The sequence below is a fragment of the Lithobates pipiens genome, unplaced genomic scaffold, assembly GCF_037356315.1.
Source record: "Lithobates pipiens isolate NorthernLeopardFrog02 unplaced genomic scaffold, aLitPip1_a1.2 Scaffold_18, whole genome shotgun sequence".
NCBI classification, from domain to species: Eukaryota; Metazoa; Chordata; class Amphibia; order Anura; family Ranidae; genus Lithobates; species Lithobates pipiens.
In genome coordinates, this window is record NW_027507758.1 from 220864662 (window position 1) to 220883337 (window position 18676).

General features: G+C 43.7%; 1 protein-coding gene across 2 annotated transcripts in view; it reads left to right on the forward strand.

The window, feature by feature from the left end:
- FRMD1 (FERM domain containing 1) overlaps window positions 1–18676 on the forward strand; it is a 115029-nt gene that overhangs the window by 76509 nt on the left and 19844 nt on the right. For both annotated transcript variants that reach the window (XM_077486587.1, XM_077486585.1), the window contains 3 exons: window positions 4223–4288; window positions 9018–9086; window positions 9636–9810. In XM_077486587.1, coding sequence (XP_077342713.1) covers window positions 4223–4288; window positions 9018–9086; window positions 9636–9810 — 310 coding nt within the window. The remainder of the gene's footprint in view (window positions 1–4222; window positions 4289–9017; window positions 9087–9635; window positions 9811–18676) is intronic.

The window sequence follows — 18676 nt, forward strand, 5'->3', positions numbered from 1 at the left end:
ATAGCACTTTCCTCCACTTTGTAGTACTTATCTGCAGTGGTCTGGAGCACCAGGTTGTCCTCGCCTTGGTCATGGCAATTTGCAAATTGATAGGCCTGTTTATCATTTGGCCTTCATTTAGGCACTGTTGCAGTATGAGCTCCACTGTGTTAGTTTTCTTAGTGACATTTGCCCACCCCTCAGTTCAATGGCATACCTGGGGGGGGGGGGCCCTGCATGTCGCACATTGGGGGGGGGGGGGTTGTCAGGCTAGATATCGGGGACGGGACAAGGCAGGGCAGGTTCACTGTAGCTCTGCTGGCTCTATATTCGTGCATGTCAGCAGCGGCTGCTTCCTGCATTTGCACCCCTCGTGTGTACTATATTTTGTCTCACAGGGACATGTGGAAACAGGACCTGGGACTACGTAGACCACCTTACAAGTGAAGGTAGGAGGCTGTTTGTGTACAGGGGAGGGGGCAGCATAGTGTGTGTGTGTGTGTGTGTGTGTGTGTGTGTGTGTGTGTGTGTGTGTGTGTGGGCGGCCGCTGATGGTGTACAGGTGTGTGTGTGTGGGGGGGGGGGCAGATGAGTATGTACAGGTAGAGAGGTGTGTGTGTGGGGGGGGGGGGGGGTTGGGGGCAGCTGAATGTGTACAGGTAGAGGTGTGTGTGTGTGTGTGTGAGGGGGGAGGGACTGAGTGTGTACAGGTATGTGGGGAGGGGGGCAGCTGAGTGTGCCCAGGTAGAGGTGTGTGTGTGTGGGGCGGAGGGAATGAGTGTGTACAGGGGTGTGTGTGTGGGGGGGGCAGCTGAGTGTGTATAAGTAGAGGTGTGTGTGGGGGAGGGGACTGAGTGTGTACAGGTGTGTGTGGTGGGGGGGCGGGGCAGCTGAGTATGTATAGGTAGAGGTGCATGCGTGTGTCACAGGAGGGGAGACTCTAGGGGTGGCTGCTTAGCAACGTTACATGTTAGCCCATAAATACAGGTGTCACTTGTTCCTAAAGGTGGACTTATGCCGTGTACACACGATCAGACTATACGGCGGACAATCTGCCGGACTTTCCAATGGAGGACCGCCGGACTTTCCGAACGAGCGGACTTGCCCACACAGGACCACATGCTTAACGTGTTAATGTCTTGTAAACATAGCGGCTAATGCCGCGTACACATGATTAGACTATCCGGCGGACTTGGACAATTCGACCGTGTGTGGGCTCCGGCTGACTTTTTCTTCCCAAAAGAAGACTTGACTCAAAATTGTCCGCCGGACTCGGAGGCGCTCGGTGGGAACGAGCGAGCGCCCCCCCCCCCTCCTGAACCATACCAGGCTGCGTGCCCTCAACATGGGGGGGGGGGGGTGGGTGCTTTGAGGAAGGGGGTGCCCTGCGGCCCCCCCACCCCAAAGCACCTTGTCCCCATGTTGATGAGGACAAGGGCCTCTTCCCGACAACCCTGGCCGTTGGTTGTCTATGTCTGCGGGCGGGGGGCTTATCGGAATCTGGGAGCCCCCTTTAATAAGGGGGCCCCCGGATCCTGGCCCCCCACCCTATGTGAATGAGTATGGGGTACATCGTACACCTACCCATTCACCTGGGGGAAAAAGTGTCAATAAAAAAACACACAACACAGGTTTTTAAAGTAGCTCCAGGGGTCTTCTTCTGACTTCAGGGATTTTCTCGCCGGGCTCCTCCGATATCTTCTGCTCTTTTTACGCTCTTTTTGCTAGCGGAGGAGCCCGGCTTTCTCTGTCGCCGCCGTCCGGGGGTCTTCTTCCGACTTCGGGGTCTTCTTCTGACTTCTCTGCGCTTTCCGGCCTCTTCTTCGGTTCTTCTGCGGGGCTCCTCCGCTATCTTCTTCCAGCTCCTCAGAAGAACCGAAGAGCGGGAGAAGTCGGAAGAAGACCCCGGATGGCAACGAAGGAGAAAGCCGGGCTCCTCCGCTAGCAAAAGAGCAGAAGATAGTGGAGGAGCCTGGCGAGAAGACCCCCAGAGCTGCCTAATAACATACTTTAAGAACCTGTGTTGTGTGTGTTTTTTTTATTGACACTTTTCCCCCCAGGTGAATGGGTAGGGGTATGATGTTCCCCATACTCCTTCACATAGGGTGGGGGGCTGGGATCTGGGGGCCCCCTTATTAAAGGGGGCTCCCAGATTCTGATAAGCCCCCTGTCTGCAGACCCCAACAACCAACGGCCAGGGTTGTCAGGAAGAGGCCCTTGTCGTCATCAACATGGGGACAAGGTGCTTTGGAGTTGGTTGGCGCCCCCCTTCCCCAAAGCACCCCCCATGTTGAGGGCAGGCGGCCTGGTACGGTTCAGGAGGGGGGCGCTCGCTTGTCCCCACCCCTTTTCCTGACCGACTGGGCTGCATGCTCGGATAAGGGTCTGGTATGGACTGTTTTTCGGCGTAGGGGTTACCCTTAAAATGGGGCTCGCAAGGTGTCAATCTCGCTGATGGAGGCAGCGACATTGAGTTCCTTCGCTACTCCTGTCGTACCTGAAGTCACGTTCAAAATGAATGGACTTTAGTCCGTGTGTGGGCTAGTCCATTGTCCGCCGGAAAGCCGAGTCAATTTTGAGTCAAATTTAAGTCTTCTTTCAAAGTCGGCGGACTTTTGGGAAAAAAAAGTCAGACGGCGCCCACATACAGTCGAATTGTCCGGTGGACTAAGTCCGCCAAATAGTCTGATCGTGTGTAGGCGGCATTAGCCGTTATGTTTACTAGACATTAACATGTTACAATTAACCTATGGCTAAACCAAATCTTTTTTTTTTTTTTTTTTATGTTGGAGGGAGTAATGAATATTTAAGACCCCATCAGGTGTTTTTTGTTCTGCCTGACTCATTGGGAAAATCTCTTTTCATTTCCTGTCATTGAAACTCAACAGAAAGTAAGGAAATCTCTTCCAAGAGAAAGGGAAATGCAATTTTAGATAGTTACGCTACAAAACATTGAGAGGATTTGCCCGCCATCCTTCTGGTGACAGCTCAAAATGTTGGATTTTTCATTACTTCAGTCCTAGTGACAACGGGCACCATAACAAATATTATACTTCCATCAACATTAACACATTTGAAATGTATTCTGACAGCATTATAGAGCTGCGCACATGACATGAACTGTAAAAGTGTGCTTTGTTAGTAAATGTTTTCCCTAGGGGAACATAATCTTCTATAGATAATGAAAGGAAAGTAACTTGTCTACTTGGTATTATGTGCAGGACAAAAGAGTTGAATCCTCACAACATGCCTGAATGGCTATGAATATATAATGAGGTACTCTAAGACACAAGCATAGAAAATGTTGTCTTCCATTTTTTATGAGAAAACAAATAATTAAAACCGACAGAATAAATGTAACTTAATTCTATACAGTGGTAAAACACTGAAAAATTTGTGATGGTGCTGTTCCACTGGAACATGACCTCTTTAGGTGAAAATTACGTTATCTGCTAAAAGGTATACTGCAGTAAAATCTCATGTAATGCATACTTGATGCATAGCCTAACTGCCCAGGGCTCCTGTATTTTATTTATTACACCAGGCCACCCAGCTATTAAAAATATTTGTTTCTCCATATCTAGTGTGGAAACCATTTGTATATTTAAATAACTAATGAGTATGCCTAACTCTACGCACCATATTTCTCTCTAACTTTTCGCATGCTGTATGTGGACCAGTGATGCCCCTCCAGCCATGTCAGCATCCCTGTACTTACTACCTCTTGGTTTTCCTGTACTTCATGCTATTATCGAGGGCCTGGACAAGGCCTACAGTATATTTTCAGTTGACTTTCTGATTTTAGCCTAATTTACAATGTCTTCTAAGCAGCAGCGCTAATTGATTATACTTGTCTGAAGACCAAAAGGGAATCCTGCCAACTTGCGCAATAATTTTTATGTTCATCCTGGAGCAACAGGCAAACCTCTTGTTTGAAACCCGGAAAGGACCCCTGAGAGTCAGACCCTGGCTCCTATAGGCCGATATGCCTTTTGCAATCTGATGTGAAAATACTGGCTAAAGTGTGAACTAGGTAATATCATCCATAATACATTCGGACCAAGTGGGATTTATGCCTCAGAAGTCTACGTCTCTAAATCTACGCAGACTGTGAATCTACAAACTCCCCTAGTTTCTGCCAACAATATCTGAAAAACTGTTGAATTTATACATAGATATGCATGTTGCTAAATCATTAAAATTTCCTTTTTTTTTTTTTTTTTTTTTTTTTTTTTTTTTTTAGGACAAGAAAGAAGACAGACCTTCTATTATTCTTGGTGTAACTCTTCGAGGAATTCATATTTACCAGGTAATACATTTTTTTTCCAGAATGGCAGTTATTTTTTATTTTTTTAAAAGGGATTTTATTGAAGTTTTACAGGTTTACAGTAATCACAACAGTATTGTAAAATACATAGTCATCAAACAAACCCAAATTGTCAAGTACATTGCAAGAAACAGTGGGCACTATGTAGGTCTGTCACTTAGCATTTCTCTGAAGAATACACAAGGCTTGACCTATCTTAAGCAAGTTTTGTCTGTATCGCTATCACGGTATCATGGTCAGTAGCAATATGAATAAGAAGTGATCTATCATTTCCTGATTCAGGAGGCAGGGATTAGAATGGCAGTTATAAGACCTCTTTCCATACAGTAAAAAGGACGATTTCATTTTCTTGCACTATAATTAGAAATGGCAAAATCACATCAGCTTTAATTATCTAATAAAGGATAAGCGTACCTTTAAGAAAAAAGAAAGCCCTACAACTACCTTTGGCTATATATTAAAAACCTAAATGACTCCAGTCAATGCTATAGCTGTATGGCAGGTGCCACATGCTTGGGGCAGCAGAGGAGGTAAACAAAGCCACAGGGCCTTAGCCAGTTAGCATATTGTTTGTCAAAACCTGAGGTCTGTAACCTCATCTCCTACATTGATAAAGGGACAAAGGTATGGTGGGCTAGTCACACTTGTTAAAAATACACAGTATCCATTACAAGCAATCTTGCCTTTTAAAATTAACCAGCAGACTTTTAAATAAATGTGGTATATTTTTTTTATATCTTGGAGGTGTTATTAGTTTTCTTTTTTGACCAGAAGTTTGCGTATCCTGAGTGGTACATATCTTGTGCAACACGTTCATTTATTGAATGGTATTTATGTTTTAGGACCAGGTTTATGTGAAATTAGGTGATTGGCAATACCAAGAAGACATATACCGTGATTGCATATATTCGGAAATAAGAAAGGTGTTTAAATGAAAATCTGCTATTACAAACCAAAATTGTGTAACTTTAGGATGATTTCATAATTATTCTGTCCAATATTTTATTAGCCCACCAGTCCAAGGGGCCCACAAGTAAATGCCAAAACCATTGCTGTTTCTTGTCATGAGGAGCACATCACCAATGAGTCAGGCAGGTCTAGATAGGGAAAAGCAATGGATCAGCTATGCCATTCCATATGAGTGCTTATCCAAAACATCGTTGCATATCTATATATCATAAATCTGCCTTAGCGCCCTACTGTAGATCTATCAGACAGTGCTGATGTCATCACATAGATAAATCTGCTGCCTGAAGTGGAAGGATCCAAAGCTGGAACGCTGGTGGAGTTTAGTCTGCTTTTCTCAGCCTAGCAGAACCCCTCTCAATCTTGGGCCTGCCCCTGCCTAATTTATCGCCTTTCCAGCTGCTCCTCCATTACCTAGTGCAGAATGCTGAGTCCTCTTAACTACATCACTGTTCAGCATCCTGCAGCAGGACAGGACAAAAACGGATAGGAGCAAAGCACGGTTCTTTGTTCTCACTTATTTTTAGAGCCTCTCCAGTCAATCCACGGTTTCCCAGCACAGCAGACTGACTCCAGTTAGGCCCCTCCACTGTTCAGGATTTCAATAGCATCTCACAACACCAACAGGTGCTCCACCTTGGACTTGGTGCTGCATTTTCTTGTCTCTCTTCCCTTATGTCCTGACATTTAGATAAAGGAGACAAACAGGAAAGTGTAAGGTTTAACCACTTCTCGACCAGCTCACGTACATATACTGTGGCAGAATCTATCAAAAGGTGAAAAAAAGCAGATCTATCACTTGAAATGCTCAAAACACCTAGTGGCGCTATAAAGACTACACACTGCTAGACAGCAGTGTGCTAAAATCCCCAAAACACCAACATAAAAATAATAAATAACTGTGCATCAATATAATCAACAATTAAATAAATATATCGTGATAATGTGACACTAAAAAATACAAAAAAATATATTATAATAAATACATGCATAAATCGCACAAGAATGATGCAGTGAATATGTGACAAAAGATGAAAAAGAAACATACACAATAACAGAAAGTGCTCTAATAAAAATGTGCAGTTCCAAAGTGCATTAGAAAGGTCTTCAATCCAATCCAATTATTGAAGAGTAATAATCGTGAAGATGACAATAGTTCAAAAAAAGGAAACAACTTCTAAACAAATGTCCATCAGCTGCAAATCCTCCACCGCACCCTTAGTGGTCGTGCCCCCCTTGTTCAAAGCACTCACCAGAAGTATTGCCCAGCACTCTCGTGTCGGGCAAACAACGCTTATAATGTATACAGATGATGATTATTTCTCCAAGCCACTTCTTATGACAACATCGCAGGTAGAGGTTAATCACTTAATACCTCAGGGAGACAAAAGAAACTTCCCATAGTGCAATAATGTAAAACTATTTAATCTCAATAAAACGTTCAATTAAAATCACACTCACATGGATCCAATAAAAAACAGACACTTCAAAAAGACAATCCACTGGTCAATTCAAAGATTCTTCTCTCATGGGCATTGGTGAGTACACTGGAAGCAAGCTGAATTCATATCACAACGCACTGTCTCTATGCAAGGAATCTGTGTGGTACCTGACAGCAGACAACTCGATTTGAAACCAGCGCCAAAATAGTGATATCCAGTCCTTCAACCTGTGTGTTCCCCTTCCTCTGCCTTCTTTCTAATCAGTAACTGTGTAAGCTGGTCGCCCTATAGCCATGCCCCCCCAGGGCATAGAGACAGTGCGTTGTGATATGAATTCAGCTTGCTTCCAGTGTACTCACCAATGCCCATGAGAGAAGAATCTTTGAATTGACCAGTGGATTGTCTTTTTGAAGTGTCTGTTTTTTATTGGATCCATGTGAGTGTGATTTTAATTGAACGTTTTATTGAGATTAAATAGTTTTACATTATTGCACTATGGGAAGTTTCTTTTGTCTCCCTGAGGTATTAAGTGATTAACCTCTACCTGCGATGTTGTCATAAGAAGTGGCTTGGAGAAATAATCATCATCTGTATACATTATAAGCGTTGTTTGCCCGACACGAGAGTGCTGGGCAATACTTCTGGTGAGTGCTTTGAACAAGGGGGGCACGACCACTAAGGGTGCGGTGGAGGATTTGCAGCTGATGGACATTTGTTTAGAAGTTGTTTCCTTTTTTTGAACTATTGTCATCTTCACGATTATTACTCTTCAATAATTGGATTGGATTGAAGACCTTTCTAATGCACTTTGGAACTGCACATTTTTATTAGAGCACTTTCTGTTATTGTGTATGTTTCTTTTTCATCTTTTGTCACATATTCACTGCATCATTCTTGTGCGATTTATGCATGTATTTATTATAATATATTTTTTTGTATTTTTTAGTGTCACATTATCACGATATATTTATTTGATTGTTGATTATATTGATGCACAGTTATTTATTATTTTTATGTTGGTGTTTTGGGGATTTTAGCACACTGCTGTCTAGCAGTGTGTAGTCTTTATAGCGCCACTAGGTGTTTTGAGCATTTCAAGTGATAGATCTGCTTTTTTTCACCTTTTGATAGATTCATTTAGTTTTTTAAGTGGCAGCTGGGAGGAGGGGGAGTTTGAGCGCTGTGATGATATACTAATTGGGAGGTCATTAATAGTGTATCTTGAGTTGTTTCTATATACTGTGGCAGGTTGGCAGCCCTGCGCAAGCCGAAGTACAGGTATGTTGACTACTTTTAAGAGCCTTAGCAGGCATACGTGCATGCTGCACAGTGGGGGGACCCGCGATCATGGGCTCAAGAGGCAGACCGGGGATCTGTGTGTGTAAACACAGAAATCCCGGTTCTGTTAGGGGAGGAGAGACAGATTGTCTGCTCCTAAAGATTAGGAACAGCGATCAGTCTCCTCCTCCAGAGAATCCCATCCCCCCACAGTTAGAAACACCTAGCAGGGAACACATTTAACCCCTTGAGCCCCCACTAGTGTTAGCCCCTTCCCTGCCAGTGACATTTACACAGTAACCAGTGTATTTTTATAGCACTGATCGCAGTATAAATGTCAATGCTGCCGCAATGTCACAGTCCCGCTAAAAATCGCAGATTGCCGCCATTACTAGTAAAAAATAAATAAAAATGCCATAAATCTATCCCGCATTTTGTAGACGCTATATTCTTCCGGGTTCGCGACCCTGGCGCTGTGAGTGGCCGGAGCCACACTGTCTTCACTCCTGCACATGCCGCCCCTTCAGCTGGGCCTTCACAGTGCAAATGGAGCAGATGTCAGTGGCTGCATGCAAAGCAAATATCTCCTAAACCATACAGGTTTAGGAAATATTAATTTTACCTACAGGTAATCCTTATTATAGGTAGGTAAAAAAAAAAGGGGGGTATACAACCACTTTAAGGGGGCAAATCCTTCTGGGGCTGAAGTGGTTAAACACCTTTCTATCCAAATTTTTATTTGTTTTATCTATAGTTTGGGCTTCACCTCCATCTAGTGGACAGGTATTTTCCTGAAATACCTTAATCAGGAAAATATCATAGTAGATGGGGCTAGCGATCAGTGATAGGAAATAAATTAGGCACATAAAAAGGATTATTCGTGGTGGCTGTGCAAATGCTTGAGACTTTCTCGCAGCCAATTTTTAACTATTCCCATATAGCATAGGGGTCCTATGTAGTAATATTGTTTTTTATTGTCAAGGATTGAAGTTGTGAATTTTTTTTTTTTTTTTTTTTATATGCAGGAAATTGATCATATTCGTCAACTTCTCTATGATTTCCCGTGGTCAAATGTGGGGAAGCTTACATTTCTTGTAAGTAGATGAAACTTATAGTTATTAATTTAGGTTTGTGGATTTTATTTGCTCTTAATGACCCAGGTCTAACGTGTTTCCTTTTGTTAGTAGTTTTCCCTTTTCTTTAAACATTATTTTTTATATTTTTTAATTCTGCAAATTTTTTTAAAGAAAATAGCAATTTCTTAAACTGATGATTTGTATCCATACAATATATATATTTTTTTTCTTGCTTTCACAGATTCAAAACCTTTAATGGTTTTGAACTATATTGCTCATGTCACCATCATTCATGGTTTATATTAAAGTAAAGGAACACTGGACCCACGTTATATCTATGTACATAACACGTAGCTCTTGACTATTAGCAAGTTTTACCCTATTGAATACTTTCTTTGTTATTTCTGTTTTTGGATTTTGGTGTGTACAGTATGCAAGATTTTAATAAACGATTCCCAAAATCTAAGGCTTTCCTATCATATATTGCATTTGCTAAGAAATACTTTTGTATAGTTACACTTCTGTTTATTTTCTGGAGGTTCTAAAATACTTGTAATTTGTTTGAAGGGTAAGAAATTTGAGATTCAACCTGATGGATTGCCGTCAGCACGGAAACTGGTTTACTATACAGGTTGTCCCTTCCGATCACAACACCTTTTGCATCTGCTCAGTAATAGTCATAGACTGTATCTAAATATACAACCTGTGCTAAAAGAAATTAAGAAAGTAGAAGAAGCAGAAGGTATGTGTTAACATGTAGCAATGTGTATAAATATTTTATACTCAATCCAATGTAGTTGAATTCATAATGTGTCCTATTCCATGTTCTTGAGTTTAAATCTGTAACTCAAATTATTACGGATTAGGAGCAAAATCATTTTAAAAGTCAGTTATCTACATAGCAAAACCTGCAATGCTTTTGTTCCCCCTATATATTTAAGGCAGCTGATAAGGCTTGGGGAGGCTTAGAATGACCCTGCTTCATATACGTGTTAAGCCTAGTACACACTGGTAGTTTTGTTTTTCTTTCGTTCATTGACGGACACAGCACCTTTAATCTTGACCTTACTGTTATATCGGCACCTTCAGGAGAGGAATAGGCAGAACATGTAAAAACAGCAAAACTGCACAGTACCGCCCAGGGGGCAGTCCTATTGGCTATAACCCCTCACTTTGCTTCCAGTGGGGACCATTGGTCCTGGGCCTTTATTCTTTTTTTTCTGCTTTTTGATTTCTTTGATCTACAGTCAACAGCAGGGCTGGGTGACAGGCTGGATAATATAGATCCTGGTAGTCTCCCCAGCCTGGCCACTGAGCGTGAGCAGACTTTAGCTACGCGCTGGGTCAGCCACGACATGCCCCGTCTGATCCAGGGGCGGCCGGTGAGATATATGCTCCGGGACACACATCTGACCGGGCTACTGCTGTCCGTGTCACAGTGTTCCGTGGCTGACAGCCACCCCATACTGCTCTGGTGATGGCTCTGTCTGTGGAATCGTCCAGCAGTCCCTGCAGGAGGGGCAAGTATGGTTCCACCTGTCTTGGCAGGATGGAGCAGCTGGGCATTCCTTGGGAGGTCGACTAGGGGGTGTCTTCCTCTCCCTTTCTTCTCTCCCTGTCCTTCCTTTCCCTCCTCCCCATGCTATGGGCTGCTGTTTGACTGGGTATAGGGGGTGCAGTGCACGTACCTGGCCGGAGGTCCTCTGGGGGGACTCTGAGTAGGGGACTGCGCTGAGCGGTGGTGGTATGCTCGTCCTTTTCCTTAGGCCATAGTGGGGTATCTAAGTGTGTATGCCATGTGGACCGGCCGCCGTGCAAACCGCTGCCATTTTTCTGTAGCCACAGCCAGTTTTTTCTTATTAAGCAATTTTCTGAAAGTCCGGTGGCCATTTTCCCAGTGCTCTCAGACATTTTCTTTCAGAGGCGGCCGGCGGCCATTTTCTAGTATCCTCAGCTTGTTTTACCTCTAGCGCTGGTTCTTTCTGGAACAGCGCGAAACTTACACAGAACACCTCGTGGCTGACACGGGAGAGCAGACGGCGGCAGCACAGCATGGTACCTGGGTCAGGGTGGTGAGTCCTGTGGGGGCCCCTTAGTCTGTGGCAGCTAGGAGGATGGGCATTTTGTGTGACTTGTCGTAGGTCCCAAAGTGGTGACAGGCGAGAGTGGGTTAGCATGGCGTCAGAAGCTGGCACTTCTTCCCCAGACATCCCTGTTATTGCAACTGGTTCCCCTGCACATGGACGCTTTGTTGGCGGTCCTGGAGTCCTTTGTTGCCAAGGGGGAAGCGGTGTGCAGGCGCAAGAGGGGTAAAAAATGCCCCCTGCCCCCACCTTTTTCTGGGGAAAGCTCTGATTCAGACTTGGGTCCCGCTGTGGCAGGCGGCCCCTGTTCTGACATTTCAGAGGATGCAGACCAGGACCGTTCGGACAGTGAGGATGACTGTCTGGGTCGGCACAGGAAAAAGCGCTAGTAGGAGCACTTATCACTGCGGTGCGGGATACCCTAAAGATGGAGGATACAGCGGGGGCATCTACAGAGGTGTCAGCCTCTTTTGGGTCCCACAAGCCGGCCCGCGCGGCTAAGGTGTTTCCCTACCTAACTTATTTTGATAAGTTTATTTACAAGGAGTGGGGAAGCGCGCAGCGGGCCTTTTCAGTCCCAAGACGGATGGCGTTGCATTACCCCTTTGAGCTTCCTGAAAAAATTTACATTTCCTCCGGTTGTTGACCCCTCAGTATCCAGGTTAAATAAGGTAACCACGATTCCGGTGGAAGGGAACCCTGCTTTGAAGGACCCTGCCAACAGAAGGGCCGAGGCGGTTGCCCGGTCCGTGTTTATGGTGGTGGGGCCAGCATTGCAGCCAGAGTTAGCCACCACCCTGGTGTCACAGACGCTTACTGAATGGGCTAAATTGTTGCACCGTGAGTTAGAGAAGCAACAGGTTTCCCCGGTCTGCGTGGAACTAGCAGACCAATTGGTGCAGAGCCTGAAGTATGTCTGTGATGTGGCCTTAGGTACAGTCCCCTTGCTTTCTAGAGCCTCAGTATCAGCTGAGGTGCTATCTAGCCTGATTTGGCTAAAATGCTGGTCTGCGGACCAGGCATCTAAGAAAGCACTGGCGGATTTGCCTTCCAGGGGGAGAGGCTATTTGGAGCCTCGTTGGATGACATTATTAATAATGTCACTGGGGCAGAAACTCCTTGAGTGCTGTTGAGCATGCAGGTGTGAGTATGTGTGAAGGGGTGGGTGGGCTCTGATTCTGTGAAGCTTCCATGGAGAGACGCTGAGCTATGTACATGCTGAATGTTCTCTCCCCATGCTGGCTAGAGGAGAGCATTAGGCTTGATTCACACTAACGCATTTTTGATGCATTTTGCAGAAATGCAGGGAAATGTTCACATCGATGCATTTTTGTGCCTCTGTGTTTTTGGAAAGGGTTGGGGACTTTTTTTCATGCAAAATGCAGCATTTTGCATGTAATAGAAGTCAATGGACCTGCATCAAAAACGCAAGTACCGCATTTTTACCAAGATTTTGCTAAGATTTGCACTTTTCATTTTTTTCACTGTATATAGCTGGTTGCTAAGCAACTACAGTGTAAAAACAAAATCGCGGTAAAAACGCGCATCCAAAACCACGTCAAGCACCGCAAAAAGCTCTGCAAAAACGCTCAAAAGCATCATGCATAGATGTGAATCGAGCCTAACACACCAGCTGAAATCCTTCTCAGGTGTTGATGGATGGATTCTCTCTCTCCCTCCCCCGGTTGTTCTAAGGAGATTATCGGACATTCAACAAAGACAGAAACAGAGGTTGGAGCTGCTCTGTGAGTATCAGCCGAGAACCTTTCAGTTTCTCAGGCTTGTGGATCAGAGGGATGGATGGGTGGATGTCTCCTTTCTTATGCCTTGAGCAGCAGTACAGCCTGCAGGTAGTACTGGAATCACGGACATAACGATAGGCTGTAAAATTATTTGTGTTTTTTTTCCTCTTGGAAAGAGGGGAGAAAACATTGAAAAGGGAGGAAGGAGGCGAGCCAGGTAAGGAAGACGTGAAGTATTTTTTGTTACCTCTATGTTGTTTTGCTGAACAGTGGGGAAGCCTGGAAGGTGTGTGACTAAGTGGCTAAATGGCCCCTACTAAACCACGTGCAAGAGCACACCCCCTGTTCCTCCCCCACAGCAATGCCTGCAAAGACAGCAGGGAAATCTGCAACAAAATCCCTACAAAAATCCCCACAGAGGGGGACACCAGCAGAGACTGACTGTGAATACAAGGAGAGGTAGAGCGAATTCCCTCTGGTAAAAACGACATGGAGGCTATTAAAACAAGCAGAGAGACTCTTACAAACAAAATTGATGCATCAGCAGTGGATATAAATCTAATGAGACATGAGTTTGTTAGAATACAGCAAAGGACTACAGAAATATAAACTTGTGTCTCTAAAATAGAGGATGAATTAAAAGCAGATAATAGAGAATGGCATTTATTGAGAAAACAAATCAAAGTGCTACAGGACAGGGCAATTGACACAAAGTCGTCTGAGAAGAAATAACGTTCGTATTGTGGGTTTACCAGAGCGTGTGGAGGGAGAAAACCCAATTAAATTTTCAGAGAACTTATTGAAAGAAGTCTTTGGGATAGTGGACATGATCGCAACAATATATATATTCTTGGGGTTTTTTTTTTGTTTGTTTTTTGATATGACACAGGAAAACATATATGGATGGGTGCAACAAGGGTGTGGCTTAAGAACCCTATGGACGTTCTCTATGATTTGGTGGAGGTATTTAACCTTCCCACACTTCCAATAGAATGACAGGTAAAAATAATAGCTATTCAATATTCGCATGGAATGTCCGAGGATTGAACTCGAAGTTTAAGTGAGCATTAATGTTTCAATAGATAAGAAAATATAGTCCTCAACTGACCATACTTCAGGAGACACATTTAATGAGTAAAAGATTAACAACTTTAAAAAATGCCTGGATAAAAAAAGCATACCACGCCGCGTATTCCTCCTATGCTAGAGGAGTATCCGTTTTAGTAAGTAAAACTTTTCTGGGAGAAATAGAGAAGGCCTTTATAGACATACAAGGGAAATGTGTTATTTTATTCTATACAATTGGGCAGCAAAGATGCATTACAGTAGCAATTTATATACCACCCCCATTTGCGGTGGGAATTTTGAATGAGACCATGGAGAAAATAATCAAATATCTCCCAGCAAAGTTATTTATTGGAGATTTTAATTCAATTTTATTGCCAGAGCTGGATAGACCAAAACCTCCTAAGCAATATTCAGCAGACTTGTATAATTGGACTCAGGTGACAGGAGTAACGGAAATTTGGAGATGGAGAAATCCAGAAAAAAAGAGTCTATTCCTGTTTTTCTGCCTCCTATAAAACAGCGTCCAGAATAGATTTAGCATTTGCAAATGTAACAATGTTAATGGACATTTCAGAAGTAACATACTGAGTGGCCTATGAGGAGTGCATCATTGTGGAGGTTAACTCCGCAGTGGGTGTCGCACCCTGAGATAGAAGGAAAAATGGCATCCCTGATAATCGAGTACTGGGAAAATAATGCAGGGTCGTCCTCGGTGAACATTGTCTGGGATGCGTTTAAAGCGTATATACGGGGACAATACATCTCAAATATCGCTGTGGTTAATAAAAAACAAAAGGTTAGGATACAGGAATTGCAAAAACAGATGGAAATAAAAAACGAGAAATATGGTCAAGACTCCAGTGTTGTAAATTTTGAGCAAATGATGGCTGCACAAAGAGACATCCATTTTACATACGGAAGAAATAACAAGCTACATAAAAACAGACAAAATATTTTTGAGCAAGGAGATAAAGGTAGGAGATTTCTAGCAAGATTAGCGCAACAAGAATATCAAACTACAACTATATCAGAAATCGCAACCCTACAGAAAAAGAGAGTAAAAGAACCTGATGAGATTTTAGAGAGTACTATAGTCGGTTGTATGCCTCTTTTCTCCCCTCCGACTTCTGCCCGACGGCTATGGCAGACCCTTTGGACCGGGTAGCCCACGGGTGGTTGTTGGATAGGGAGAGAGAGGCACTTATATGTCCGATTACAGGTGAGGAGATCATAAAGGTCATACATATATTCCCAGGGGAGAAAGCACCAGGCCCAGTTGGAATTCCTATGGAATTTTATAAGAAATCGGGAGCTTTATTAGCTCCAAAATTAGCAGAAGTATTTACAAGTGGTCTATTGAAAGGAGTCCTTCCAGACTCAATGAGGCATGCACATATAACCTTATTATACAAGGAAATGAAAGACCCAGCACTATGGCAGTTGAAGAATCATTAGAGGCCAAGATGGCAGCTTCCTTGACTGAAAACAATAGAAGGGTTTACTACCACTTTAACCACTTCAGCTCCGGACCAATAAATACCTTAAGGACCAGAGGTCTTTTTGCAATTTCGCACTGCGCTGCTTTAACTGGTAATTGCGCGGTCATGCAATATTGCACCCAAACGAAATTTGCGTCCTTTTCTTCCCACAAATAGAGCTTTCTTTTGATGGTATTTGATTGCCTCTGCGATTTTTTTTTTTTTTGCGATATAAATGGAAAAAGAGCGAAAATTTTGAAAAAAAAAGATATTTTCTTCTTTTTGTTATAAGAAAAATCGAATAAACTAAATTTTAGTCATACATTGAGGGCAAAATTTATTCAGCCACATGTCTTTAGTAAAAAAAATGTCAATAAGCGTATATTTTTTGGTTTGCGCAAAAGTTATAGCGTCTACAAACTAGAGTACATTTTCTGGAATTTACACAGCTTTTAATTTATGACTGCCGATCTCATTTCTTGAGGTGCTAAAATGGCAGGGCAGTACAAATCCCCCCCAAATGACCCCATTTTGGAAAGTAGACACCCCAAGGAAATTGCTGATGGGTATGTTGAGCCCATTGAATATTTATTTTTTTTGTCCTAAGGGATTGAATAATGACAAAAAAAAAAAAAAAAATTTTTTTTTACAAAAAGTTGTCACTAAATGATATATTGCTCACACATGCCATGGTTATATGTGGAATTGCACCCCAAAATATATTCCGCTACTTCTCCCGAGTATGGGGATACCACATGTGTGGGACTTTTTGGGAGTCTAGTCGCGCACGGCACCCCGAAAACCAATCACCACCTTCAGGATTTCTAAGGGTGCAAATTTTTGATTTAACTCCTCACTACCTATCACAGTTTTGAAGTCCATAAAATGCCAAAATAGCACAAAACCCCCCCAAATGACCCCATTTTGGAAAGTAGACACCCCAAGCTATTTACTGAGAGGCATGTTGAGTCCATGGAATATTTTATATTTTGCCAAAAGTTGCGGGAATATTACAAACTTTTTTTTTTTTTGCACAAAGTTGTCACTAAATGATATATTACTCACACATGCTATGGGCAGAAGTCAAATTACACCCCAAAATAAATTCTGCTGCTTCTCCCGAGTACGGGGATACCACATGTGGGGGACTTTTTGGGAGCCTAGCCACGTACAGGACCCCGAAAACCAAGCACTGCCTTCCGGATTTGAATATAAAATGCTACCAAAAAACCTGTTAGCGATGGCAGGGATCAGGCCTGACTCTGCGATCGCTGCAGTTATGTGTTTAGTGTTTTGTAAGTGACAGTGATCGATCGATACTGCACTTGGGTGGGCTGGGCAGAGGGGCAAAACGCAGGTGCCAGCAGGTATTTGGGCTGATCCCGCTAACAATGCGTTTTTTTGGAACCCTAAACTGCTGGGGACGCTAGTATAGATCTGATCAGATCAGATATTGATCTGTTCAGATTCTATACCACTACGGGAGGTGTATGCTTTGTGTGTGGGTGTTAGCGGTACTGGCACTAACCTAGCGCTGCCTGGGGCGACGCAGACCCTGACCCTAAAACCTAATTGATATCACCCGCCGGGTGATCAGGGGGTTAAACCTTTATTGGGTAATAAATGGTGGGTGCCCTGATGCTATAAAAAACAAACTAACCAGAGTCACCCGTAACACTTATACGGTGATCAGTGGTGAAAGGGTTAACTAGGAGCAATCAGGGGGTTCAAATTTTTATTAGGTAGTATATGGGGGTCCCTGGCGCTATATAAAAACCTGACGGGGAACCTAAATAACTAACTGGCTAACCAGCGTCACCAGTGACACTTATACTGTGATCGCTGGTGAAAGGGGGTGAAAGGGTTAACTAGCAGAAATCAGGGGGTTAAAACCATTATTGGGTAGTATATCGGGGTACCTAGCGCTATAAAAACCTGGCGGTGAACCTAAAAAAATAACTAGCTACCTAGCGACTGTAGCGACACTAATGCAGCGATCAGAAAAACGATCGCTTAGTGACACTGGCAAAAGGGGGTGAAAGGGTTAACTAGCGGCAATCAAGGGGTTAAAACCATTATTGGGTAGTATATCGGGGTACCTAGCGATATAAAAACCTGGCGGTGAACCTAAAAAAATAACTAGCTACCTAGCGACACATGCAGCGATCAGAAAAATGATCGCTTAGTGACACTGGCAAAAGGGGGTGAAAGGGTTAACTCTAGGGGCAATCAGGGGGTTAAATCTTTATTGGGGGGTGATAGGGGGCTACCCTGGACCTAACACTAACTGTCCTGACAGTTTTTACTGTCACAACTGACACTGAATGCATTGATCAGTAAAGAAATGATCAATGCAATCAGTGACACTGTGACTGGGGGGGGAGGGGGGGCGGGGGGGGGATCGGGGGGCGATCGGGGGGGGGGATCGGGGGGGGGGGGGTTTGTGTGCCTGTGTGTACCTACATGTCAGTGTAGTGTTGGTGCACACTTACTTTTACTTTTCTCCTCGTAGTCCGGTCAAAAAGACCGCCCCGAGGAGAATGACATCACTTCCTCCTTCCTGTGTAAACAATACACAGGGGAGGAAGCTTCTCATTGGCCAGGAGCGATCCAGAGGGGGTGGCCGAAAACCAACGGCCATCCCCTCATCACGGAGCGCTCCTGGACCGAATCGGACCGCCGTAACCAGCGGGAGGGGGTCCGATCGGACCCCCCACCCGCTGGAAGGCAATCACGTAGATGTACGTGATTGTGCCTGCCTGTGCCATTGTGCTGACGTACATTGGCAATACGGCGGTCCTCAAGTGGTTAAATATAGATCTAAAAATACTGACGAAAATATTAACATTGAGATTACAACCTTTGTTAAAGAATATCATAGATTTGGGTCAGACAGGATTCATGCCAAAGAGAACGACAGATGTTAATCTACGTAGATTACATACATACATACCCACCACATATATGAGGGATCTAGAACGGTGGCCTCTCTGGATATAGAGAAGGCCTTCGATATGGTCAAGTGGCCTTTTCTTTGGGAAATACTTAGAAGGATGGGATTTCCATTATTTATTAAATGTATACAAAAAATATATAAAAAAAATGTCATCTGTAAAATTGGGAGGAAGGTTCTCGTCCCCATTTCAGTTGCATAGAGGCACAAGGCAGGGCTGCCCTCTTTCTCTGGCACTCTTTGCGATTGCAATAGAGCCAGTGGCAGATGCTCTTAGAACCTC